This window comes from Bos mutus, chromosome 15, assembly GCF_027580195.1.
Source record: "Bos mutus isolate GX-2022 chromosome 15, NWIPB_WYAK_1.1, whole genome shotgun sequence".
Classification (NCBI taxonomy): Eukaryota; Metazoa; Chordata; class Mammalia; order Artiodactyla; family Bovidae; genus Bos; species Bos mutus.
The window spans coordinates 61,838,746-61,865,723 of record NC_091631.1 but is presented as its reverse complement, the minus strand read 5'-3'; the positions used below and the strand labels follow the sequence as shown (position 1 = coordinate 61,865,723).

General features: G+C 38.1%; 1 protein-coding gene across 1 annotated transcript in view; it reads right to left on the bottom strand.

The window, feature by feature from the left end:
* Positions 1-2,655: 2,655 nt before the first annotated feature.
* Positions 2,656-26,978, bottom strand: part of C15H11orf65 (chromosome 15 C11orf65 homolog) — a 58,380-nt gene continuing 34,057 nt past the window's right edge. Inside the window, exons 3-6 of the mRNA XM_070383217.1 lie at positions 24,322-24,375; positions 23,989-24,189; positions 22,168-22,298; positions 2,656-2,848 (exon numbers count right to left, since the gene is read on the bottom strand). Coding sequence (XP_070239318.1) covers positions 2,674-2,848; positions 22,168-22,298; positions 23,989-24,189; positions 24,322-24,375 — 561 coding nt within the window. The 3' untranslated portion in view covers positions 2,656-2,673. The remainder of the gene's footprint in view (positions 2,849-22,167; positions 22,299-23,988; positions 24,190-24,321; positions 24,376-26,978) is intronic.

Below are 26,978 nucleotides of genomic sequence, written 5' to 3'. Positions count from 1 at the left end.
CATGAGTAATCTACATTTTTTACAATGGAAAATTAGAGTAGTGTCACCATATCAAAACTAGATGTGATTGTCCTACTCCATATACAGTACGTGATACCAGAAAACCACTTCAGGTCTTCCTGGTTTGGTCTGTTTTTATTCTTTTCTCCACAATGGGAAGCCATTAGGAAACTTCTTCACCTACCAGTGAAGGGTGTTAAGGGATAACAGTGGGGAAAGTCTTGTGTAGCCTGAGATGTCTCTTTCTTTCTTTTCTTTGAACTCAATGGTTTTATTCTTTTTTTTTTTTTTTTCAAACTTTAAACCTTTTATTTTATATTGGGATATAGCTGATTAACAATGTTGTGGTAGTTTCTGGTGAACGGTGTAGGGACTCAGCCACACATACACATGTATCCGTTCTTTTCAATATAGGATAGTAGATATGGATTATTTGTAATCTTTCACTGAAGCTTGCTGGCTCTTTGCTGAATTAGTCAACTGTATAAAGGAAAAGCAGAACAGGATTTCAAAAGTTTACCTGAGAGAATTCTCTATCCTGCCCTTATAAATTCAATCAAAATGGACCTCTCCTACCTCTCTCTCTACCTTCATAGGAAAGCAAAAAGTACAGCATCACATCTCATTCTTGGATGTCATTTCTTGCCTCATTATTACCACTTGTATTTATTCAGTGCTCCAGAAACCACAAATGTGCTGTCTGTAAGGAATCTCAGTACTATGTCTGGATGAGATAATGGGGTTATTGAGTCATAAAACCTTTGTACTATTTATTAAAAAGTACTTTAACACATCTGTTATGGATAATTAGCTCTTTATTCCTTCTCATGTTTTCTTTTTATTTTTCAAGGTATCTTTCCCATAATTATCATTTTTTCTGTGTTTGCATGTGTGTTAGTTGCTCAGTTGTGTCCGACTCTTTGAGACTCCATGGACTGTACTCTACCAGAGATCCATGGGATTCTCTGCCAAGAATATTGTAGTGGGTTGCCATTTCCTTCTCGTATATTCTTATTTTCTCATTTTCTTTTTTTGTTAGTCTTTCTTCCCCTTTTTTCTTCTTTCCTCTTGGCTTTTCTCATTGTTTTCTTTTCTGCTTCCTCTGGCCTCTTTTTCTCTGGTTTATGTTCAATAGTATGAGTGCATGCTCAGTTGCTCAGTCATGTCTGACTCTTTGCAACCCCATGGACTGTAGTCTGCCAGGCTCCTTTGTCTACAGGATTGATTTTCCAGGCAAGAATACTGGGTTGGGAGCCATTTCCTCCTCCCTCCAGACCCAGGGATAGAATTGGTGTCTCCTGCATCTTCCGCATTGGCAGGTGGATTCTTTACCACTGAGCCACCTGGGAATTCCCTGTTCAATGGCAGTCAACCTAGTTTTTCCTATTTCATGTTTTTATCTCCCTCTTCCGACTTTCTTCCTTTGTCTTACATTTCTTTACTTACACTATCTTTATTTTTTCTGATTCTTCATCCATACAGTATTCACATCATTATTGTAGCTGAGTAAATACTGAATATTTTTAAAGCTTTATTGAGATATAATTCACATACCATAAAATGTGCCCATTTAAAGTGTACAATTCAATGGCTTTTTAGTGTATTCAGAGAGTTGTGCATCCATCACCATGATTGATTTTAGAATATTTCATTACTCCAAAAAGAAACTTCACACGCCTTAGCCACCACTTCCCAATCCCCACAAATCTCTAAGCCCTAGGCAACCACTAATCTACTTTCTATCTCCATAAATTTGCCTGTTCTGAACATTTCAATACAAACGGAGCCATACAATCTGTGTTCCTTTGTGACTGACTTCTTTCACTCAGCAGGCTCATCAAAGTTGTAGCATTTCTTTTTATTGCCAAATAATATTTCATTATTTGGATATGTCACATTTTAATCATCAGTTCATGAACAGATTGTTTCTAATTCTTGGCTATTATGAATAACAATGTTATGAACATTCATGTAAAGTTTTTATGGACATGTGTTTTCATTTCTCTTGTGTATATATTGAGGAGTAGAAATGCTGGATTATATGGCAACTCAAGTTTGAACCATTTGAGGAACTTCCTGATTGTTTTCCAAAATGGCTACACCATTGTACATTCCTACAAAGATATAAGGACTTCAATTTCTCCAAATTCTTGCTAATACTGATTACCATGTCTTTTTAATTATAGTTATAATTTTGATTTGCTTTGCCCTAATGGCTACATGAAGTATTTTTTAATTTCCATCACACAAAAAAATCCTAAAAATGTTTTTCAAGGGCCAAAATATGTCACTAAAAAATAACTCTTTAATGTCCCACACAGGAAGATTAGGGAATACAGATTAAGGAAATTCTTTATATTATTAATTTCATGTTCTTGGCTTGGTTTCTGTATCCCAAAGTAAGACTAAGACAGAGTTAAACTAAGGCATAAGAATAAAGTCTGATAATAAAGAACACCTAAATCTATTTTTCTTTTTTCTATTTTCAGATCATACCTTTTTATATTTCTCTCTCATTTCCTCTTCTTTTCTTTCTATACAGATAATAAATATGCAAGGGGTTTTTAAGAGTATGTTAGTGGCCCCCAAGATCCAAGTGAGAAATATTAGAAAAATATTGACTGCCCCGACACCTGATGTATGCCCTTGCTCCCCAAGAATAGCAACATATATTTACTCATCAAAGTTGAGTGTGTTTGTCCAGTTCAGCACTTCATCCACTTCCCATTCCATCACAGAATCTACTCCACCATCTTCAATAGTTCTTAATAGGCCTTTTGTTGCTGTCTGAATTAAACCTACAGTTTCGTAATTTGTTGACTTAGCCTCCAGGTTTCCTGCGTAGTACCTACATATAGGAAAGGAAGAGTGATGTAAATCCTTTGAATTAGGTGACTGCAAGTGGATGCAATTAATATACATTATTGCTGTCAGACTATTTATATTGTAAACAAAGTTTTCATCCTATTTAATTTAAATACATTTAAGCCAAGTTGTATGTGACGGGATCATCTGGGAAAAAACAAAGCAGCTTAATCAACCACACTAACTAGAGAAGCCTCATGTCAAAATCACCTCTCAGTAAGTATAGAATTACAGAGTCAAAGGATCTTGGAGACCAAATAACTATCCCATTTGTTTCACAGGCAATGCAATAAACCCCGGAAGAGTAACTTTTACAAAGTTACATGGCTAATCTAAAAACTAAAACAAATTAAATATATGTAGTAAAACAAAAACAGACCCACAGATGTAGAGAACAAACTAGCAGGTTACCACTGGTGAGAGAGAAGGAGGAGGGAGTTCATACTACCATGTACAAAATAGATAAGCAACAAGGGTAGTATATTGTACAGCACAAGAAAATATAGCCAGTGTTTTATAATAATATTAAGTGGAGTATAATCTTTAAAAATATTGAATCATTACGTTGTACACTTGAAACTAATACAGTATTGTAAATCAACTATACTTCAAAAAAAACCCCACTACTTCCTCCTATCTTTCTTGAGAGGTTTAGAAGTGTAAATCCCTGTAAAACATTTAGGACAATGACTAGCACATAGTAAGCATTCAATAAAAGAAAGCTTACATAATCCTGTGCCAAGAGATAAGACAATGACAAGACACGCCCCTGCACTCAGGAAGCTTCCACTTTGTCAGCCTTTAAATGGATAATAATTAATGAGAAAGAAAGAAAGGGAAGTCGCTCAGTCATGTCCAACTCTTTGCGGACCCCGTGGACGTAGCCTAGCAGGCTCCTCCGTCCATGGGATTTTCCAGGCAAGAGTCCTGGAATGGGTTGCCATTTCCTTCTCCAGGGGATCTTCCCGACCCAGGAATCAAACCCGGGTCTCCTACACTGCAGGTAGATGATTTACATTCTGAACCACCAGGGAAGCCCCAATAATCCACAAGAACTAATGTATTTTATTTTATTTTTTAAGAACTAATGTATTTTATAGAAGCAGGAACATACCTCTTGATTTATATTGTTTAGTAAGAGTACAAGTTATAATAAACTATGATTTCACAATTTTTCTATAGGTCTTTGTTCAGTTATTCATTTAATATTCATTTAATATTGAGTGCCAACTGTTTGCAAAGCATCATGTACAGAGGTGAAATTCCTTCATAAAATTTGCGATCTTCTACTCTATCCTCTATTCCCTGAACAAATATTTTAAATGAATGAATGAATGATGGTATCCACTGGCCCAGATTTATTAACTAATTCTCATGTCATAACAAAAATACATTTAGAAATTAAAAAATGCTGGAAGACTGGGGGTGAATGTATTTTTTATCAATTACTCCATGTTTTACCTTTCCACATATACAAACATTTAAGATCAGATCTGGAAACTTGGATAATATTCCTTTTTTAAAACATAATAGACAATTCCGATATCTATTTTTGCTCTCATACTTCGTTTTACAGAGAATTAAGAAATTTATTCCAATAATAAAATTCTGTTTTGAACTCTTTAAATATTAGTCACTATTAGGTGGGCTCTAACAATCATAAAAACAAGCTAGCCAGTACAAACAGAATTGCAAATATAATAGTGATCAGAAATAAAGACTGCTTTATAATAATCATAACTTGTTTTATAGGGTGGTGTTTTAAAAGAAAACAAAAAATATAAAATTTGACTTTATAAGTGGTATTGCAATATATTCCCTTAAAATGTCCTCCTTTCTAAACTAAAAAATTTCATGTTTAAATTTTTTAATTAAACTTTGTCTAAATATCATGATGGGAGAAGGCGATGGCACCCCACTCCAGTGCTCTTGCCTGGAGAACCCCATGGATGGAGGAGCCTGATAGGCTGCGGTCCATGTGGTTGCTAGGAGTCAGACACGACGGAGCGACTTCACTTTCACTTTTCTCTTTCATGCATTGGAGAAGGAAATGGCAACCCACTCCAGTGATCTTGCCTGGAGAGTCCCAGGGGCGGGGAGCCTGGTGGGCTGCCGTCTATGGGGTTGCACAGAGTTGGACATGACTGAAGCGACTTAGCAGCAGCAGCAGCAGCAGGGATAAGGAATAGCATGTGGGATGTAAGGGATGCGAAGCCCCAGATAGGTTTCAGGTAAGGAAGTGATTTAATCAGTTTTAGAAATATCACCTCAAGATTTATATAGAGAGGAGCCCAGCGGGCTACAGTCCATGAGGTCGCAAAGAGTTGGACACGACTGAAGTAACTAAACAAATAAACAGAGGAGCTATTAGCAACAAAGGGACCAACTAGAAGGACTTGCCGGGTAGAGTAGAGTTGAGGATGATGAAATGCTCCAGTTGGCAGTGGGAGAAGTGCCAGATTTGGGAGATATTTTGGAAGCACAATTAATAAGACCTAACGATGGGTTACCTACAGGAGTTTATGAAAGGTAAGAAATGTAGGGCAACATCTGCATTTCTGGCTTGGATGACTAAGTAAATGATAGTGTCATAAACTGAGGCCGGGGGGACTACTGAAAAGAATCCCCTTTTATGATGGGAAACATAAGAAACTGAGCTTTGGACTTGTTGAATTTGAGATGGAAACGACATTATAATTAGAAATACAGAGCTCAGTTATGGATGAGGACTGTTTTGAGAATAAATAAACAAAAAAAAGAATAAATAAAATAGGAAATTATTATTCATGTGTATTAGCTTATTACTAGATGGCTCCTAGCTGGTGCTATAGCTGACTGTCAGCAAGTCTTACTGCTATTCTGTCAAAGTCAGCTGTTTCTAGGTAATGATGAGTGTATTTTGTTGTTCTGAGCCCATGACCACAGTTCCTTGGCTGTACATGGGTCGCCTGGTTGTAGATTGTGTTGTATGGAATAAAATGATGATGGATAGGCATAACATAATGAATGGTATGGCTGACAGAGTGATGGAGCAGAGAAATAAAATATAATACATGTTATGTTTATATATACATGAATGTTATACATGAATGTTTATCATTCTGAAGACAGAAGGGTTCCTCCTGTATTATGGGAAGGGCCCAGTATAATTAGCCCACCACTGGGTAGCCAGCATATCCCATTATGGAGGGCAAAGCTATAACTTTTGCTATACAGTCAGCTGTGACTATAGAGCCAGAATGGCCGTAGTGAAGAAAAGATTACTCCTTGGAAGGAAAGTTATGACCAACCTAGATAGCATATTCAAAAGCAGAGACATTACTTTGCCAACAAAGGTTCGTCTAGTCAAGGCTATGGTTCTTCCTGTGGTCATGTATGGATGTGAGAGTTGGACTGTGAAGAAGGCTGAACACTGAAGAATTGATGCTTTTGAACTGTGGTGTTGGAGAAGACTATTGAGAGTCCCTTGGACTGCAAGGAGATCCAACCAGTCCATTCTGAAGGAGATCAGCCCTGGGATTTCTTTGGAAAGAATGATCCTAAAGCTGAAACTCCAGTACTTTGGCCACCTCATGAGAAGAGTTGACTCATTGGAAAAGACTGATGCTGGGAGGGATTGGGGGCAGGAGGAGAAGGGGACGACAGAGGATGAGATGGCTGGATGGCATCACTGACCCGATGGACGTGAGTCTGAGTGAACTCCGGGAGTTGGTGATGGACAGAGAGGCCTGGCGTACTGCAATTCATGGGGTCACAAAGAATCGGACATGACTGAGCGACTGATCTGATCTGATCTGATGAGTCTAAGTATAGCTTCCATCCCTGTAGCCTGAACAATTTGAGCAGTCATTGAGTTGTTTCTGTTGTTCAGTCGCTAAGTTATGTCTGACTCTTTGCAACCCCACAAACAGCAGTATGCCAGATTTCCCTGTCCTTCACTATCTCCCAGAGTTTGATTAGACTCATGTCCATTGAGCAAATGATGCCATCCAACCATCTCATCCTCTTCTGCCCCCTTCTCCTCTTGTCCTCAATCTTTCCCAGCAACAATGTCTTTTCCAACGAGCTGGCTCTTTGCATTATCTGGCCAAGGCATTGGAGCTTCAGCATCAGTTCTTCCAATGAATATTCAGGATTGATTTCCTTTAGGATCGACTGGTTTGATCTCCTTGTAGTCCAAAGGACTCTCAAGAGTCTTCTCCAGCACCACAATTCAGAAGCATCAATTCTTTAGTGCTCAGCCTTCTTTAAGGTCCAACTGTCACATTCATATATGACTACTGGAAAAACCATAGTTTTGGCTATACTGACTTTGTTGGCAAAGTAATGTCTCTGCTTTTTAATATGCTGTCTAGGTTGGTCATAGCTTTTCTTCCAAAGAGCAAGCATTTTTAAATTTCATGGCTGCAGTCACCATCTGCCATGATTTTGGAGCACAAGAAAATAAAATCTGCCACTGTTTCCACTTTTTCCCATTTATTTACCATGAAGTGATGGGACCAGATGCCGTGATCTTAGTTTTTGAATGTTGAGTTTTAAGCCACCTTTTTCATTCTCTTTCACTCTCATCAAGAGGCTGTTTAGTCCCTCTTTGCTTTCTGCCATTAGAGTGATATCATCTGCATATCTGAGATTGCTGATATTTCTCCTGGCAATCTTGATACAACTTGTGATTCATCCAGCCTGGCATTTCACATCATGTACTCTGCACAGAAGTTAAATAAGCAGAGTAACAATATACAGCTTTGACGTACATACTGCTTTTTCCATTTTTAATCGGTACATTGTTCCATGTCAGGTTCTAACTGCTATTTCTTGTTTTGCATACAGGTTTCTCAGGAGACAGGTAAGGTGGTCTGGTATTCCTAGCTCTTTTAAGAATTTTCCACTTTGTTGTGATCCATACAGTAAAAGGCTTTAGTGTAGTCAATGAAGCAGATGTTTTTCTGGAATTCCCTTGTTTTTTCTATAATCCAATAGATGTTGGCAATTTGCTCTCATTTCTCTGCCTTTTGTAAATCTAGCTAGTACACCTGGAAGTTCTTGGTTCATGTACTTCTAAAGCCTAGCTTGAAGGATTTTGAGCACTAGCTTGCTAGCATGTGAAATGAGCACAATTATATGGTACTTTGAACATTCTTTGGCATTGCCTTTCTTTTGGAATGGAATGAAAACTGAACTTTTTCAGTCCTGAGGCCATTGTTGAGTTTTCCAAATTTGCTGGCATATTGAGTGTAGCACTTTAACAGCATCATGTTTTAGGATTTGAAATAGCTCAGCTGGAATTCCATCACCTCCACTAGTTTTGTTTGTAGTTCAGTTCAGTCGCTCAGTCGTGTCCGACTCTTTGCGACTCCATGAACCGCAGCACACCAGGCCTCAATGTCCATCACCAGCTCCTGGAGTCCACCCAAACCCATGCCTCATCTAGGCCCTTTGGAGGACAGTCACAAGGACATGAATATATTCAGTGCCCATTCTTAGCATCTGTCTCTGCAGACCTAATTAGACCTAATCACTGTTTTCCAACTTAATTATTTTCAAGGCCCCAATCAACTGAGAAACTTTTAGTTACTGCTCATAGTCAATAAGATTCTACCCCCTACTCATATATGAAGAGTAGCTTCCTTCAGTTGTGCTCATTGGGTGAATATCCTTTGACCACTTTCTGGGCTAACTGAGGGATTGTAATCTAGTGGCTGTCTATTTTTGGATGTTCCTAACATCCTGTGCAGATTCATGGTGAATTAGACCAAATATACTCTCCCTCTGGTAACACGTCACAACTGACTCCCGGTGAAGCCAAAAGTATGGTGATGAAGAGGAGCCAATGTAGCATAAGTAGGTGTTGAAGAAGTCTGAGCCACCTACTTACATATCTTCCTTTGGGCTTCTGGACCTTTCAGACCCATTCTCATATATACTGGATCTACTTTATACTGAAATGATGCTGTATACTCTGTTTCACAGTTCAGTGGATTAGATAAAATCCACGTCGGTTCTTAAACATAGCATTTGGTATCCTACTGACAAGCTTCCAGTCTCTACTAGGGCCCAGTAGCTAGCCCAGAACAATTTTTCAAGTAGTTTTTGACAGAGAAAGGCACTACCTTACTCCTAAACCCTAGAAGTCTGTGCTATGATCCTCCCATTAGGATGCTTTAGAGACCCCACACAGTCTTTCACAGTCAGAGATATTTCCAACACTGTTGGGACTGCTGGGCTATGAAGCCCAAGGGGTAGGGCAGTTTGCCCCACATTATGAACCCGCTACTGTGTTCTTTCTTACACCATGTCTCACTGGTGCCTGCTAGCCTTATTAGTTATCTAGTATATGCATTGGAGCCGCATGCCCAAATGTGACATATTTTATCTCCCAAATCTAGAGAGTGTTTGTCTTCAAGGTGGATGGTGCAAGGTATAGCATCTTGTCTCTTACTTTAGAAAGGATATCCCAAAATGTCTGTGAGCTTCAGCTACGTGGCAGACCCTTAACTTTTGGCCAAGTTTATCTCCCGCCCTGTAGTGTGTATTTGTCCTATTAAGTCATCCAGGGCAGCGGTCCCCAGACTTTTTGGCACCACCTCAGCTCTTCCTCAGATGATCAGGCATTAGAGTTTCATAAGTAGTGTGCAACCTAGATCCCTTGCGTGTGCAGTTCACAGGAGGGTTCGTGCTCCTCTGAGAATTTAATGCTGCCACTGCTCTGACAGGAGCTCGCCCTCCACTCACCTCCTGCTGTGGGACCTGGTTCCTAACAGGCTGGGGACCACTAGCAATCTATGGCCCGGGGGGGGATGGGGACCCCTAATCTAGGGAGTTGTTAGTTTCTCCTAACCGTGGTCAATTAGTATAAGGTCACCAGTGTAAAGGACAGGCATGATGTTCTTTGAGCACTGAGGTAGCATGCTCCTGGGGATAAGAGCAAGAAAGCGCACAGAGCTCTGAGAGTAAGAGGTAAAGACACACTGTTCTTTCCATTTAAATGCAAACTCCTCTCTTTGCTTACTGATCGGGATGGGAAAGAACACACTTGCTAAGTCAACAGCAGCCTAACATATGCCAGGGACAGTGTTGATTTGTTCCATTAAAGAAACCACATCTGGAGGAAGCTTAGCTGCAATTTATGTCACTTCCACCACTTCAAAGTTCCATTATTCCCAGTGAACTACAGGAACCAATTCCAGGGGAGCTTTCCCCACTGTCACCCACACTCTATAAAGAAATGGCCACCACAAGTTCATTAAGAATTCTGCTGCTCCCCTCATTTCCTAATGATTTGATGAAAAGCATTTCCTCTGGGACCCCCTGGGTTGCAGCTAGTGGGTGGTTGAGCAGATTGCATATAAAAGGAACAAACATATGCTTTACCCAAGCCTCTTTTCGAAGTCCTTTTCTACAGAGTACTCGAGAAGTTCGGGCATTTTCTAACTGTAGAGCTTTGACTGAGTTCAGGCTTTGTTATGCCAATGTAAACACTATTTCTGGTTATTTTTTTTTTATGTGTTTGTTTGTTTTGGCTGCACCGTATGGTTTGTGGGATCTTAGTTCCCCAACCAAGGATCCAACCTGTGCCCCCTGAGGTTAAAGTGTGGAATCCTAACCACTGGACAGCCAGGGAATTTCCTGAACACCATTTCTGGATACTCAAGCCAACACATTAAATCGCTAATCTCAAGTGAGTGTGGTAATATCAATAAGTTCAGCCCAATCAACTCTTGAACACCATAGAATCCGCTTTCACACATCCTTCTGAGCTCCTGTCAACACAGATTGGTAAATCCTCAGAACTCTTTTGGTTAATAAATAAGTTAGCTCCTCTTGGAGTCGACCTTATACCTCTCTGTACTGTCCTGAGATATAAGTCTCATTGTGGGCTGGAGGCAATGAGGAAATGGTTCTGGGGCAATCCTAAGGAGAATCAGCACAAGTGTGTGAGGCAACTGAGCCAGGTACAGTCATTGAAAGGCCTTTATGCAGAAAAGGGCTTGTTCCCTCAAAACACGAAGGAAGAGTTTCCTTCACCAACAGGAGAGTTTGAAGGCTCAAGCTTCTCAAGCCTTATCTATGTCTGCCCAAATAAGAGGAGAGTTAAAAAGTTGGCTTAAAACTCAACATTCAGAAAACTAAGATCATGGCATCTTAGTTTATTCCCATCACTTCATGGGAAATAGACAGGGAAACAGTGGAAACAGTGTCAGACTTTATTTTTCTGGGCTCCAAAATCACTGCAGATGGTGATTGCAGCCATGAAATTAAAAGACGCTTACTCCTTGGAAGGAAAGTTATGACCAACCTAGATAGCATATTCAAAAGCAGAGACATTACTTTGCCAACAAAGGTCCGTCTAGTCAAGGCTATGGTTTTTCCAGTGGTCATGTATGGATGTGAGAGTTGGACTGTGAAGAAGGCTGAGTGCCAAAGAATTGATGCTTTTGAACTATGGTGTTGGAGAAGACTCTTGAGAGTCCCTTGGACTGCAGGGAGATCCAACCAGTCCATTCTAAAGGAGATCAGTCCTGGGTGTTCTTTAAAGGAATGATGCTAAAGCTGAAACTCCAATACTTTGGCCACCTCACATGAAGAGTTGACTCTTTGGAAAAGACTCTAATGCTGGGAGGGATTGGGGGCAGGAGGAGAAGGGGACGACAGAGGATGAGATGACTGGATGGCATCACTGACTCGACGGACATGAGTTGAATGAACTCTGGGAGTTGGTGATGGACAGGAAGGCCTGGCGTGCTGCAATTCATGGGATCACAGAGTCAGACACGGCTGAGCAACTGAACTAAACTGAATTGAGGTCTCATGGTCCCGCTTCTCCAATAATGCCCTTAGCTTAGTGCACAAGACCTGTTTAGTTTTTTCATTACATTGCAAGCACTGTTTGTGACCCTTTCAATCACACCTGGATTGCCTCCAGCTCACCCTGCAACCACAGGAGATGAAGGAGTACTCCATGGAGATCTTCTGATTGCCTGAACATGTTCTTTTAACATTTTTTACAGCTTATTGAGCATAAGTGATAAATAATAAATTGTGTTTAAGCTCTACAATTTGAAGAGTTTTGAAAAGTATGTACTTGTGAATCCATCACTATAATAAAAGAAATGAATATATCCATCACCCCCAAAGTTCTTGAAGTACTTGGTATCCTTCCTGCCCCCTTTCCCCAACCCTCATCTCCAGATAACTACTGATCTGCTTTGTGCCATTCTAGATTTGTTTGTATTTTCTATGCTGCTGCTGCTGCTAAGTTGCTCCAGTCGTGTCCAACTCTGTGCAACCCCATAGACGGAAGCCCACCAGGCTCCCCCATCCCTGGGATTCTCCAGGCAAGAACACTGGAGTGGGTTGCCATTTCCTTCTATAATTTGATATAAATGAAATCATTTATGTACTCTCTCTCAACTGATTGCTTTCATTCAGCATCACCATTTTGAAATTCATCCATGTTTTTATGTATGAATAGTTCATTCCTTGTACTGCCAAGTAGTATTCCTTTGTGTAGATACATCATAATTTGTTTATCCATTGACATTTGGGTTGATGGGTTGTTTCTGGTTTGGGGCTATTACAAATAAAGCTGCTATGAACTTGTATTACCATCTTTCTGTAGACATATGTTTTATTTCTAGTGGGTAAATAACTGAGTAGAATGGTTGGATGAAATGGTAGATGTGTGTTTAACTTGTAAAATTAAAAAAAACAACAACTGTCAAACTGTTATCCAAAGTAGGTGTACTAATTTGCATTTGTTCTGTATCCATGCCAAAAATTGCTAGGACAGAATATTTTAGCCATTCTAGTAGTTGTATAATGTTTTCTCACTACAGCTTTGGTTTGCACTTTCCTAATGACTAATGATGATTGTCATTAGTCACTTGTACTTACTTTCTATCTGCATATTCATTGGTAGTGTTCAGATCATTTGCCCATTTTAAAATTAGGTTGTCTTCTTATCACTAAATTTTGAGTTTTTTTTACATATTCTAGTTACAAGACTTTTATCATGTACATATTTTGCAAATGTTCTCTTCCTGTCTGTGACTTGCATTCGTATTTTTGCAAAAATGTCTTTAGCAGAGCAAAAGCTTTTAACATCGATGAAATGCAATTTAACACTCTTTTCTAATTCATGCCTTCTATGTCCTACTTATGAAATCTTTGCTAGAACCATAGACACTAAGGTTTCCTTGTTTGCTTACTTTTGGATAAGTACTTACTTGGTGTTAACACTCACTTTTTTAAGGTCTCATAAAGTGCTTTTTTTTTTTTTTTCAGAAAAATACATACTTTTCAGATTATTTTGCATTATAGATTATTATAAGATATTGAATATGTTCCCCTATGTTATACAGTAAATTCTTGTTACTTATCTATTTAATATATAATATTGGATGCTGGGGCTGAAACTCCAACACTTTGACCACCTCATGCAGAGTCGACTCATTGGAAAAGACTGATGCTGGGAGGGATTGGGGGCAGGAGGAGAAGGGGACGACAGAGGATGAGATGGCTGGATGGCATCACCGAACTCGATGCACGTGAGTTTGGGTGAACTCCGGGAGTTGGTGATGGACAGGGAGGCCTGGCATGCTGTGATTTATAGGGTCGCAAAGAGTTGGATACGACTGAGCGACTGAACTGAACTGATTGTATCTATATGAATAGTTTGTATCTGTTAATCCCATTATCCTAAGTTATCCCTCCCCACATTTTCTCCTTTGGTAATTGTAAGATTGTTTTCTATGTCTGTGAGTCTGATTCTGTTTTGTATGTAGTTTCATTTGTATTATTATTAGATTCCACATATAAGTGATATCATGTAATATTTGTCTTTTCTTTATCTGACTTACTTCACTCAGTATGATATTCTTCAGGTCTATCCATGTTGCTGCAAATGGCATTATTTTGTTCTTTCTTATGGCTAATATTCCGTTTTATATATATATATATGTATACACACATATATAGTATATATACATATACCATACAAATCAGTGGCACAGTGGTAAAGAATCTGTCAGTGCAGGAGACGCAAGAGACATGGGTTCAATCCTTGGGTTGGGAAGATCCACTGGAGTAGGAAATGGCAACCCACTCCAGTATTCTTGCCTGAAAAATTCCATGGACAGAAGAGCCTGGCAGTCTCCTGTCCATGGGGTCACAAAGTGTAGGACACAACTGAGGGACTGAGCCCACACACACACATATAAATGTATACCACATCTTCTTAAACCAATTATTTACTGATGGGGACTTGGGTTGCTTCCATGTCTTGGCTATTGTAAATAGTGGTGCTATGATCGTTGGGGTACACGTATTCTTTCAAATTAGCATCTCTGTCTTTGCTGCATACATGGCCAGGAATTATGGGATTGCTGGATCATATGGTAGCTCTATTTTTAGTTTTTTAGGGAACCTTTTTACTGTTTACCATAGTAGCAGCACCAATTTACATTCCCACTAACAGTATTAGGAGGATTCCCTTTTCAACACACTCTCTCCAGTATTGACTATTTTTAGACTTTTTGATGATTGCCATCCTGATATGTGTGAAATGATACCTCACTGTGGTTTTGATTTGCATTTCTCTAATAATTAGCAATGTTGAGCATATTTTCATGTGCTCACTGGCCCTCTGTATGGCTTTGGAGAAATGCCTATATAGATCTTCTCATTTTGTGATTGGATTGTTTGTTCTTTAGATATTGAGTTGTATGCACTATAGAGTTCATTCTTATATTTAGATCTATGATATTTTTCAAATTAAGTTATATATGACAAAAGGGCTCCAGGTGGTACAGTAGTAAATAATCCACCTGCCAGGCAGGAGATGCAAGTTCGATCCCTTGGTAGGGAAGATCCCCTGGAGAAGGAAATGGCAACCCACTCCAGCATCCTTGCCTGGGAAATCCCATGGACAGAGGATCCCATATATCCTCTGTCCATGGGGTTGCAAAGAGTTGGACACAATTTAGCGACTAAACAACAATATGAGATAAAGATCAAGATTTATTTCTCTGCATTTGAGTATCCAATTTGTTGAAAAGAATATCCTTTACCAATAAAATTGCCTTGGTATATGTATTGAAACTCAACAACATGTGTTTGGGTCTATTTCTCAACTCTCTATTCTGTTCCATTGATCTGCATGTCTATCTTAAAGCCAGTACCACCACATCTTGATTATAGTAGTTTTATAATAAGTCTTAAAATGAGGTAATGTAAGTTCTCCAATTTTTTTCCAAAATTATTTTGATTATTCTAGTTCCTTTGCATTTACATGAAAGTTTTCAAGTCTACTTGTCAATACACATACACACAACCAGCTGGAATTTTTGATTATGATTACATTGACTATATACATCAATTTGGAGAGACTGATCTTAACAATATTGAGTCTTCTGATCCATGAATATCTTATAGCTCTTTGTTTAAGTCTTTAAGTTTTATGAACAGTGTTTATTACTTTTCAGTGTACAGGTCATATAGATTTTTCCTTCAATTTATGCCTAGGTATTTCATATTTGCTGATGCCACTGTAAATTTTTAATTTTGATTTCTAATTGTTTGCTGCAATACAATTGGTTTCTGTATCTTACAACCTTGATAAATTCACCTGTTAGTTCCAGTAGCTTTTTAATAGATTCCTTCAAATTCTGTATTTAGATGGTCATATCAATTTAGTTAAGGCATTCAGCTGTGTCTCTTTGCAACCCCATGAACAGCAGCACTCCAGGCTTCCCTGTCCACCACCAACTCCCCAAGCTTGCTCAGACTCATGTCCATTGAGTCGGTGATGCCATCCAACCATCTCATCCTCTGTCATCCCCTTCTCCTGCTTTCAATCTTTCCAAGCATCAGGGTCGTTTCCAATAAGTCAGTTCATTGTATCATGTGGCCACATTATTTGGAGCTTCAGCCTCAGCATCAGTCCTTCCAGTGAATATTCAGGGCTGATTTCCTTTAGGATGGACTGGTTGGATCTCCTTGCAGTCCAAGGGGCTCTCAAGAGTCTTCTCCAACACCACAGTTCAAAAAGCATCAATTCTTCTGTGCTCAGGTTTCTTTACCTTCCAACTCTCAAATCCATATACGACTACTAGAAAAACCATAGTGTTGACTAGATGACCTTTGCTGGCAAAGCAGTGCTTCTTCTTTTTAATATGCTGTCTAGGTTGGTCATAGATTTTCTTCCAAGGAGCAAGCATCTTTTAATTTCATGGCTGCAGTCACCACCTGCAGTGATTTTGGAGCCCAAGAAAAATAAAGTCTGTCACTGTTCCCATTGTTTCCCCATCTATTTGCCATGAAGTGAGGAGACCAGATACCATGATCTTAGTTTTCTGAATGTTGAGTTTTAAGCCGGCTTTTTCACTCTCCTCTTTCACTTTCCTCAAGAGGCTCTTTAGTTTTTCTTAACTTTAAGCCACAAGGGTGGTATCATCTGCATATCTGAGGTCATTGATATTTCTCCCAGCAATCTTGATTCCAGCTAGTGCTTCATCCAGCCCAGTATTTCAAATTGCCAACATCCATTGGATCATAGAAAAAGCAAGAAAATTCCAGAAAAACATCTACTTCTGCTTCATTGACTATGCTAAAGCATTTGACTGTGTGGATCACAGTCAAACTGTGGAAAATCCTTAAAGAGTTGAGAATACCAGATCACCTTACCTGCCTCCTGAGAAACCTGTATGCATGTTAGGAAGCAAAAGTTAGAAGTGGACATGGAACAATGGACTGGTTCCAAATTGGGAAAGGAGTACGTCAAGTCCATATATTGTCACTCTGCTTGTTTAAGTTATATGCAGAATACATCATACGAAATGCCAGGCTGGATGAAGCATAAGTTGGAATCAAGACTGCCATGAGAAATATCACTAACCTCAAATGATCATGTCAACTGTAAATAAAGATTATTTTAGTTCTTCTTTTCCAATCTCAGTGTCTCTCCCACCACTTCACCCTGCCACCCTTATTGCACTAACGAGGACATCCAGTGCAATGTTGTGAAGAAGTAGTGAGTGCAGACATCTTTGTTTCTGATCTTAGAGAGAAAGCATTCAGCCACTCACCATTAAGTATCATGTTGGCTGCAGGCTTTTCATAGATGATCTTCATCAAGTTGAGGAGGCTCTCATCTATTCTTAATTTGCCAAGAATTTTAATTACAAATGTTAGCTAGACTTTTGTAAATACTTTTTCTGCATCTTTTTGAGATCATCATATCCAGTTTTCTTTTTTAAGTCTGCAAATTTGGTGAATTGCATTGATTGATTTCCAAATGTCAAACCAATCTTGTATTCCAAGGATAAACTCCATTTGTTTATAATATTACTTATTATCATGTTCATGAGAGAATATTGGTTTGTTATTTTTTGTAGTTTTCCCCCCTCATAAACCTTGAGTAGTTTTTTATCAGATAACACTAGTCTCATAGAAAATGATATAAATTTTCCTGTAAGTACTATTTAGCTGCATTCCCCCAGTTTTAGTATGTTGTCTTTTCATTTTTTGTTAAACCAAAAATATTTTCAAGTTTCTTTTGTGACTTCTTTGACTTATGGATTATTTGAAGATATGCTGTTTAATATCCAAGTATTTGGAGGTTTTCCAGAAATCAAGAAATGTTTCTGTTATTTTACTCTGTTTTAAATAATTTTTAATTTCATCATGATTAGAAAACTTCCTTTGTATGATTTTAATTCTTTTAAATTTGTAGGTATTTATTTCATGGCCCAGATATGGTGTATTTTGGTGAAGGCTTTTCATGTGCACTTGAAAAGAATTTGTTTTCTTTGGTTGAGTTCAGTGCTCTATAAATGCCAATTATGTCAAGTTGGTTGGTCGTGTTACTCCAACCTTCTATGCTGCTGCTGCTGCTAAGTTGCTTCAGTCGTGTCGGACTCTGTGCAACCCCAGAGATGGCAGCCCACCAGGCTTCCCCATCCCTGGGATTCTCCAGGCAAGAACACTGGAGTGGGTTGCCATTTCCTTCTCCAATGCATGAAAGTGAAAAGTGAAAGTGAAGTCGCTCAGTCGTGTCCTACTCTTAGCTACCCCATGGACTGCAGCCTACCAGGCTCCTTGGTCCATGGGATTTACTGTCCACTTTAAGCAAACTTTCTCTGGTTGTGGCCAGCAGGGGCTACTCTTTGTTGCAGTGTGTGGGCTTCTCATTGCTGTGGCTTTGCTTGTTGTGGAGCACAGGTTCTGGGTACACAGGCTTCAGTAGTTGCAGCTCACAGGCTCAACATGTGACCTGCATGCTCTAGAATGCAGACTCAGTAGTTATGGCACATGGGCTTAGTTGCATCATGGCATGTGGAATCTTTCTGGATGAGGGATTGAACTTGTGTCTCTTGCATTGGTAGGCATTTCTTATCCACTACACCACCAGGGAAGTCCAGTAATTATGTAATGTTTGATGAAGTTTTTCAATATAAGAGAAAAGGAGTATAATTGTGGAATCAGATACTTAAGTATAACTTGATTGGCAACATCAATGTTAGCTCATTACTTTGCAGTATAAAAATGTTCAGTTCAGTCGCTCAGTCGTGTCTGACTCTTTGAGACCCCATGAACCACAGCACGCCAGGCCTCCCTGTCCATCACCAACTCCCGGAGTTCACTCAAACTCACATCCATCAAGTCGGTGATGCCATCCAGCCATCTCATCCTCTGTCGTCCCCTTTTCCTCCTGCCCCCAATCCCTCCCAGCATCAGAGTCTTTTCCAATGAGTCAACTCTTCGCATGAGGTGACCAAAGTACTGGAGTTTCAGCTTTAGCATCATTCCTTCCAAAGAACACCCAGGGCTGATCTCCTTCAGAATGGACTGGTTGGATCTCCTTGCAGTCCAAGGGACTCTCAAGAGTCTTCTCCAACACCACAGTTCAAAAGCATCAATTCTTCGGTGCTCAGCTTTCTTCACAGTCCAACTCTCTCATCCATACATGACCACTGGAAAAACCATAGCCTTGACTAGACGGACCTTTGTTGGCAAAGTAACGTCTCTGCTTTTGAATATGCTATCTAGGTTGGTCATAACTTTCCTTCCAAGGAGTAAGCGTCTTTTAATTTCATGGCTGCAGTCACCATCTGCAGTAATTTTGGAGCCCAAAAAGATAAAGTCTGATACTGTTTCCACTGGTTCCCCATCTATTTCCCATGAAGTGATGGGACCAGATGCCATGATCTTTGTTTTCTGAATGTTGAGCTTTAAGCCAACTTTTTCACTCTTCTCTTTCACTTTCATCAAGAGGCTTTTTAGTTCCTCTTCACTTTCTGCCATAAGGATGGTGTCATCTGCATATCTGAGGTTATTGATATTTCTTCTGGCAATCTTGATTCCAGCTTGTGCTTCTTCCAGCCCAATGTTTCTCATGATGTACTCTGCATATAAGTTAAACAAGCAGGGTGACAATATACAGCCTTGACGTACTCCTGTTCCTATTTGGAACCAGTCTGTTGTTCCATGTCCAGTTCTAACTGTTGCTTCTTGACCTGCATTCTCAAGAGGCAGGTCAGGTGGTCTGGTATTCCCATCTCTTTCAGAATTTTCCACAGTTTATTGTGATCCACACAGTCAAAGGCTTTGGCATAGTCAATAAAGCAGAAATAGATGTTTTTCTGGAACTCTCTTGCTTTTTCCATGATCCAGTGGATGTTGGCAATTTGATCTCTGGTTCCTCTGCCTTTTCTAAAACCAGCTTGAACATCTGGAAGTTCACGGTTCACATATTGCTGAAGCCTGGCTTGGAGAATTTTGAGCATAACTTTACTAGTGTGTGAGATGAGTGCAATTGTGCAGTAGTTTGAGCATTCTTTGGCATTGCCTTTCTTTGGGATTGGAATGAAAACTGACCTTTTCCAGTCCTGTGGCCACTGCTGAGTTTTCCAAATTTGCTGGCATATTGAGTGCAGCACTTTCACAGCATCATCTTTCAGGATTTGAAATAGCTCAACTGGAATGCCATCACCTCCACTACCTTTGTTCGTAGTGATGCTTTCTAAGGCCCACTTGACTTCACATTCCAGGATGTCTGGCTCTAGGTGAGTGATCACACCATCATGATCATCTTGGTCGTGAAGATTTTTTTTGTACAGTTCTTCTGTGTATTCTTGCCATCTCTTCTTAATATCTTCTGTTTCTGTTAGGTCCATACCATTTCTGTCCTTTATCGAGCCCATCTTTGCATGAAATGTTCCCTTGGTAGCTCTAATTTTTTTTGAAAAGATCTCTAGTCTTTCCCATTCTGTTGTTTTCCTCTATTTCTTTGCCTTGATCGCTGAGGATGGCTTTCTTATCTCTTCTTGCTATTCTTTGGAACTCTGCATTCAGATGCTTATATCTTTCCCTTTCTCCTTTGCTTTTTGCTTCTCTTCTTTTCACAGCTATTCGTAAGGCCTCCCCAGACAGCCATTTTGCTTTTTTGCATTTCTTTTCCATGGAGATGGTCTTGATCCCTGTCTCCTGTACAATGTCATGAACCTCAGTCCATAGTTCATCAGGCACTCTATCTATCAGATCTAGTCACTTAAATCTATTTCTCACTTTCACTGTATAATCAAAAGGGATTTGATTTAGGTCATACCTGAATGGTCTAGTGGTTTTCCCTACTTTCTTCAATTTTAGTCTGAATAAAAATGTAATACCTATCATTTAAAAAATTGTGGTACAACCATCATAAACTTTATCATCTTAACTATTTATCTTGACTATTTTCAAGTGTGTAGTTCATTAGTTGGTTAATTACTTTTTAAAGAGGTTTAAGTAGTAAGAAGAAAATTCTGTACATTTACTTAACACAGTTACCATTTTTGGTGTTCTTCATTCCTGTATGTATCTAGATTTTTACTTAGAATCACTTTTCTTCTTCAGCTTTTATCTATCTGAAAAGGTTTCCTACCTTTTTGTTTTATTTTTTTAAATTAATTAATTTATTTTATTTGAAGACTAGTTACTTTACAATATTGTAGTGGTTTTTGCCCTACATTTGACATGAATCAGCCATGGGTGTTTTGCTGAGTTGGCTGATATTATTTTTTCTTCTCAGGGGTCTGTTTTCCTGCTTCTTTGAATGTGTGGCAATTGATTACTACATGGTAGACATTGTTAATTTATATGATTTTGAGTACTAAAGTTTTTTTTTATTCCTTTAAATATCTGGGGAGTTTGTTCTTGTATGTATGTGGTGTGTGCTCAGTTGCTCAGTCATGTTTGACTCTCTGCATCTCCCCGGACTGTAGCCCACCAAGCTCCTCTGTCTGTGGGATGTCCCAGGCAAGAATACTGGAGTGGGTTGCCATTCCCTTTTCCACTGTTCTTATATACTGTCAAGTAAACTTGGATATGATTTGATTCCTTTGAGACTTGCTTTTAATATTTGTTAGATAGGTCCAGAATGCCTTTTAGTGTAATCCTTACATGTCAGTTTCTTTAGGGGACAAAAAAAGGTTGAGAATGGTATAGAGTAAGTCTAGAAGGTACCAAAGTCACTTCAGTCGTGTCCAACTATTTATGACCCCAAGGACTGTAGTCTGCCAGGCTCTTCCGTCCAAGGATTTTCTGGAAGAATACTGGAGTGGGTTGCCATTTGCTTTTCTAGGGGATCTTCCTAACCCAGGGACTGAATCTGGTTCTCCCTCATTGCAGGCAGACTCTTTACCATCTGAGCCACCAGGGAATGCCTATGCCTGGTGAATAGGTCATATTAATCTCACATATAAAAGTAAATGCTGATTTTCATCTCATGTGGCAAAAGATTGTGATTTCCTTGAGGTCAAAGAAAATTTGTCTTTTTCCACTTATATCTTAGATATTAACAGTCTCTAGCAAGCATTTATTAAATATTTGCTTTCATTGTATTTTTAAAAAATAACTGTAATCTTTCATCTTATTTTTAAAATAACGTGATTATTTTTACTAGTGATAGCAATTTTTGAAAATATATACTTCTTTAATAATTCTAAGTATAGGGAGAATGGCATTGAAACATGTATAATATCATGTATGAAACGAGTCGCCAGTCCAGGTTCGTTGCACGATACTGGATGCTTGGAGCTGGTGCACTGGGACGAGGGAGGGTATGGGGAGGGAGGAGGGAGGAGGGTTCAGGATGGGGAACACAGGTATACCTGTGGTGGATTCATTTCGATATTTCGCAAAACTAATACAATATTGTAAAGTTTAAAAATAAAATAAAATTAAAAAATAAAAAATAAATTTCCAGGAAAAAAATAAATCAAGAGAATAATTAAAAAAATAATTCTAAGTATTTCATCAACCTACATTTGCTGCATCCATTGTATTTTTCTAATTTTTCTTTTCTTTTCCATATCTTGCCTTCTCTTCAGTTTGGAGAAATGGAATTCACTTTCCTTTTTGTTTCCCACCATCACATTTTCAGTAGGCCTCCAAAACTATTGAGAAATGAAAAATGAATACACAAAATATTAAATTACTGATTGTGAGGTTATCTGACTATAAACAAGAACTATATTCTACCTTGGAACATACCAAGGTAGAAATAGAGGAGAGGATAGACCCTTTTAAGATATTTCTAATTAAGTGAATAGCACATTGAGCCTTAAGAGACACATGCCATAGAAAAACTAAAGAGAATTAGTGTACTGAGGTAGTATTTAATAAGTATTTGTTGAATGAATAAGTGAATAGACATATTCTAGGAGTGTTTTAGTTTCTCATAAGAACAGAGCTGACCAGTAGGTGCTACTGACTTTTGAAGACTCTAATCTTCAGTACTTTGGCCACCTAATGGGAAGAGCCAACTCACTGGAAAAGAAAAGACGCTGATGCTGGGAAAGATTGAGGGCTAGAGGAGAAGAGAATGACAGAGGATGAGATGGTCAGGTGGCATCACTGACTCAATGGACATGAGTTTGAGCAAACTCAGGGAGACAGTGAAGGACAGGGAAGCCTAGTGTGCTGCAGTTCATGGGGTCACAAAGAGTCAGACACAACTTAGCAACTGAACAGTAACAACAAATCCTCAAGGAATATGGGCACCCTCCAAGAATACAGAAGTCTCACCATTGTATCTTAAGACTTCGTGATTTCCCCATATGATGCTTATACTAGCTGGTTGCTTGTTTTCTTATTTCCAGTTCATTCCTCCTCCCTCACCACATACACATTAAATAACAAAGAGGACAGTTTATCCCCCACAACACTCTGAATTTGCCTATTAAAGCACTGTACTGAAATGTCCTGTTTACTTGACTCTTTCCTTAATTAAAAGGCAAACTACTTCAGTGGAGGAATATTTTTATTTACCATTGCTTATTAAGCATCTAGTAAAATGCCATATATCTGACTGGTATGCAATAAAATTTGTTGACTGAATGAATGAATTCACACTTTGATCATTTTTCATACTTAGTATATCCAATATACCACATTCTACAATTTGTATATCAGAGATTGAGGGATTTGAATGAAGATACTTGAGCCATATAAACAAACATCCAGAACTATACAACCAGATAATGTTAACTTTTAAAATATAAGTTAACAAATATCCTTGGATAAAAAATATTTCCACAAAAAGGAGATTAAACAAACATGTCTATAGAAAAATTCTCAAATCATATATATGCATTAGAAACCATGTATATTTTAAATCATTCTGTTTAGTTCATATAAATACATGTTATATTTTTCAACACCATGAAAACCCAAGTGATTTCCCACTAGGGTCTGCTGTTACAAGCTCTGTACAAAAAATGGGATATTACTCTCAAGAACACCCACTTCTTGTCCAGGGATTAATTACAGTCAGTAACATCTTCAGATTTGCTTTATTATAAAGATGGGTAATTTCTGAGTGCCAGAGAGTATCTAAAGATGGTCTAGACTCAAAGCTGATTATTAAAAGCAGAAGTAGATGTTAAAAAAAAAAAGATATACTAAAAAAAAGATATATTGCTGAATCTTGAAGTATACTAGTTGCCCCAGAGTAGTTAAGCAAATTTTATCAGTTAAATTAGTAGAATTTATTATTTTAAAAAAATCTGAAAATTAACTTTCAGAAAGACAGATAGGTTTCTAAGCATATAACATAAAAAATTATTAATATTTATCTGTTCTTACTGTTTCACAAACAGGCCTCCAGCCATTGTTCTCTATACGACGATACCAGCCACTGTAATCCTCTTCCTGAAGATCATCACTTTTAATATGAGATGTATGTTTTGCTGGAAGTTTTGTGTAGTCTCTAGGGCTATTAGCACACAGATCTTCAATATGTCTGTGAGTGAAAATTTTATAGTATATTTCAGGTGGAAATTTAACCTGTAGATGGAAAAGTTAAAAGAACCATATCAATTTAATTAGGAAAATGGCCTATGTTTTTTAAAATTACATCTTTTAAATTTCATATAAATGTGCTTTAATACTACTAAATAAGAATGTATTCATACTTACACCACCTAATCTGAATCGTACATTAATACCAGCAGCAGCATCTAGAAGTTCTGCCTGTAAAAAAAAATTAGTCTTCAACATTCTATATATATCTGTTCATAATTTCTCACTCTATTATATTAAATAGCTACTGAATATTGATTACTTATGAAATAGATGAAGTGAATAAACCTCAAATAGTTAATTTTAAATGAGAAAGTATCAGAATTTATTTTTTTATAGATACTCAATAAGTAAAACAATTTACATGATAACTGGGAAAATGATACCAAACTATGTTTCCTTTCTATGTAATGTAAAAGTTTAAGTGCCAGGTGATTTATAGTCATAAAACACAAGAGTTTTTTTTCACACGCCTCAAATATATTTTCATATTAAATATTATCTTCTAGGTTGGGAAGATCCCCTGGAGAAGGAAAAGGCTACCATTCCAGTATTCTGGCCTGGAGAATTCCATGGACGGTACAAGCCATGGGGTCACAAAGAGTCAGACTCAACTGAGCGACTTTCACTTTCACTCTAGGTAGATTCAGAGAAAAAAATGTGACTAGTGAATCTGAGTTTAATACCAGCTGACCTTTCCTAGCTAGCTTTTGATTTTAAATCAAAAATCCATGTTTAAATTTTGTAAGAATTGTATATAATTGGTCTTCTAAAATTTAGTGCCCCACATCAAATGGAAAATAGAGAAAAAAAATCTTGGTCCCCAACCTGTCTCCTGATTATATTAAGTTAGATGAGAAAACAGATGTTATCTTAAATTGTTCAACCTGAAATACAACATTAGTTTTGCATAATTTTCTAACTAAAAAATTAAATACATGCACACACACATGTTCCCTGATTTATGACTGGTTTGACTTACAATTTTTCATCTTTATGATGGGTGTAAAAGTGATACACATGCAGTAGAAACCATACTACTAATTTTGAATTTTGATCTTTTTCCAGGTTAGTGATACACTGTATGATACTCACTCTGTCCTGTGATGCTGGACAGCAGCAGTGAGAGAGATAGAGTATACAAAATACTAACATCAGAAATGAAAGATGGGCCATTACTACTGATTCCATGGACACTAAAAGGATAATGAACAAATATGAACAACTCTATGCCCCAAAATTTGATAACCTAAACTAAATGGATTGATTCCTTGAAAGACACAACCTATCAAAACTCACATAAGGAGAAATAGACAATCTGAATAGATCAATATCTATTAAAGATATTGAATCAATAATTAACCTTTCAAAGTAGAAAACACCATGCCTATATGAGTTCATGGGTGAATTCAACCAAACATTTAAGGAAGACAGGGTGGTGGAAATCACCCAAGCTGAACAGAGAAAACAGAAAAAAAATTTAAATAAGGATAGCTTAGAGACCTCTGGGACAACATGAAGCATACTCACATTTGCATTATAGGGATCCCAGAAGGAGATGAAGGAGAGAAATTGGCAGAGAATTTATTTAAAGTAATAGGTAAAAAATTTCCCTAACCTGGGGAAAGAAATAGACATCAAGTTTCAGGAAGCATGGACAGTCCAAAATAAGATAAACTCTAAGAGGTCCACTACAAGACACATTTTAATTAAAATAGCAAAAATTTAGGATAAAAGGGAACCTTAAAAGCAGAAAGGGAAAAATAACTAGTTACACGAAAGGGATTGCCCATAAAACTACCAGCTGACTGTTCAGCAGAAACTCTGTAGGCCAGAAGGGTGTGGCACAATATATTCAAAGTGATAAAAGGAAAAAATCTATAACCAAGATTACTCCACCTGGCAATGCTATCATTCAAATTTGAAGTAGATACAGAGGTTTACAGGCAAGCAAAAGCTAAAGGGGTTTGGCATCATGAAACCAACTTTACAATAAACGTTAGAAAGACTCCTCTAAGGAAAAACTAGAAACATAAAAACTATGAAAGAAATATAAAAATTATGAAAGGAAAAATCTAATTCTTAAAGACAAATGCATAGTAAAGGTAGTAGATCAACTACTACTAGGTAGTAGGGAGGATAAAAGGCAAAAGTGGCAAAATATCTAAATTAACAATAAGGAGTTAAGGGATGTAAAAAAAAAAAAAAGCTGTAAAATATATCAAAAACATTAAACATAAGGGAGTAACAAGTACAAATTCAGGGTTGTTAAAATGCTTTCAAACTTAAGAGATCTTTAAATTTATGTGTGTGTGTGTGTGTGTGTGTGTAGACACACATGCACATCTCATGGTAATCACAAGCCAAAAACTTGTAATAGATACACAAACAAAAAAGGAGAAAGGAACCCAAAATAACATAAAGATAGCCATTAAATCACAAGGGATTAGAGCAAAAGAAGAAAGGAACAAAAAAGAACTATAAAAACAATCAGAAAATAATTAACAAATGGTAATAACAACATGCTGCTGCTGCTACTAAGTCGCTTCAGTCGTGTCTGACTCTGTACGACCCCATAGACGGCAGCCCACCAGGCTCCCCCGTCCCTGGGATTCTCCAGGCAAGAACACTGGAGTGGGTTGCCATTTCCTTCTCCAATGCATGAAAGGGAAAAGTGAAAGTGAAGTCGCTCAGTCGTGTCCAACTCTTCACGACCCCATGGTCTGCAGCCTACCAGGCTCCTCTGTCCATGGGATTTTCCAGGCAAGAGTACT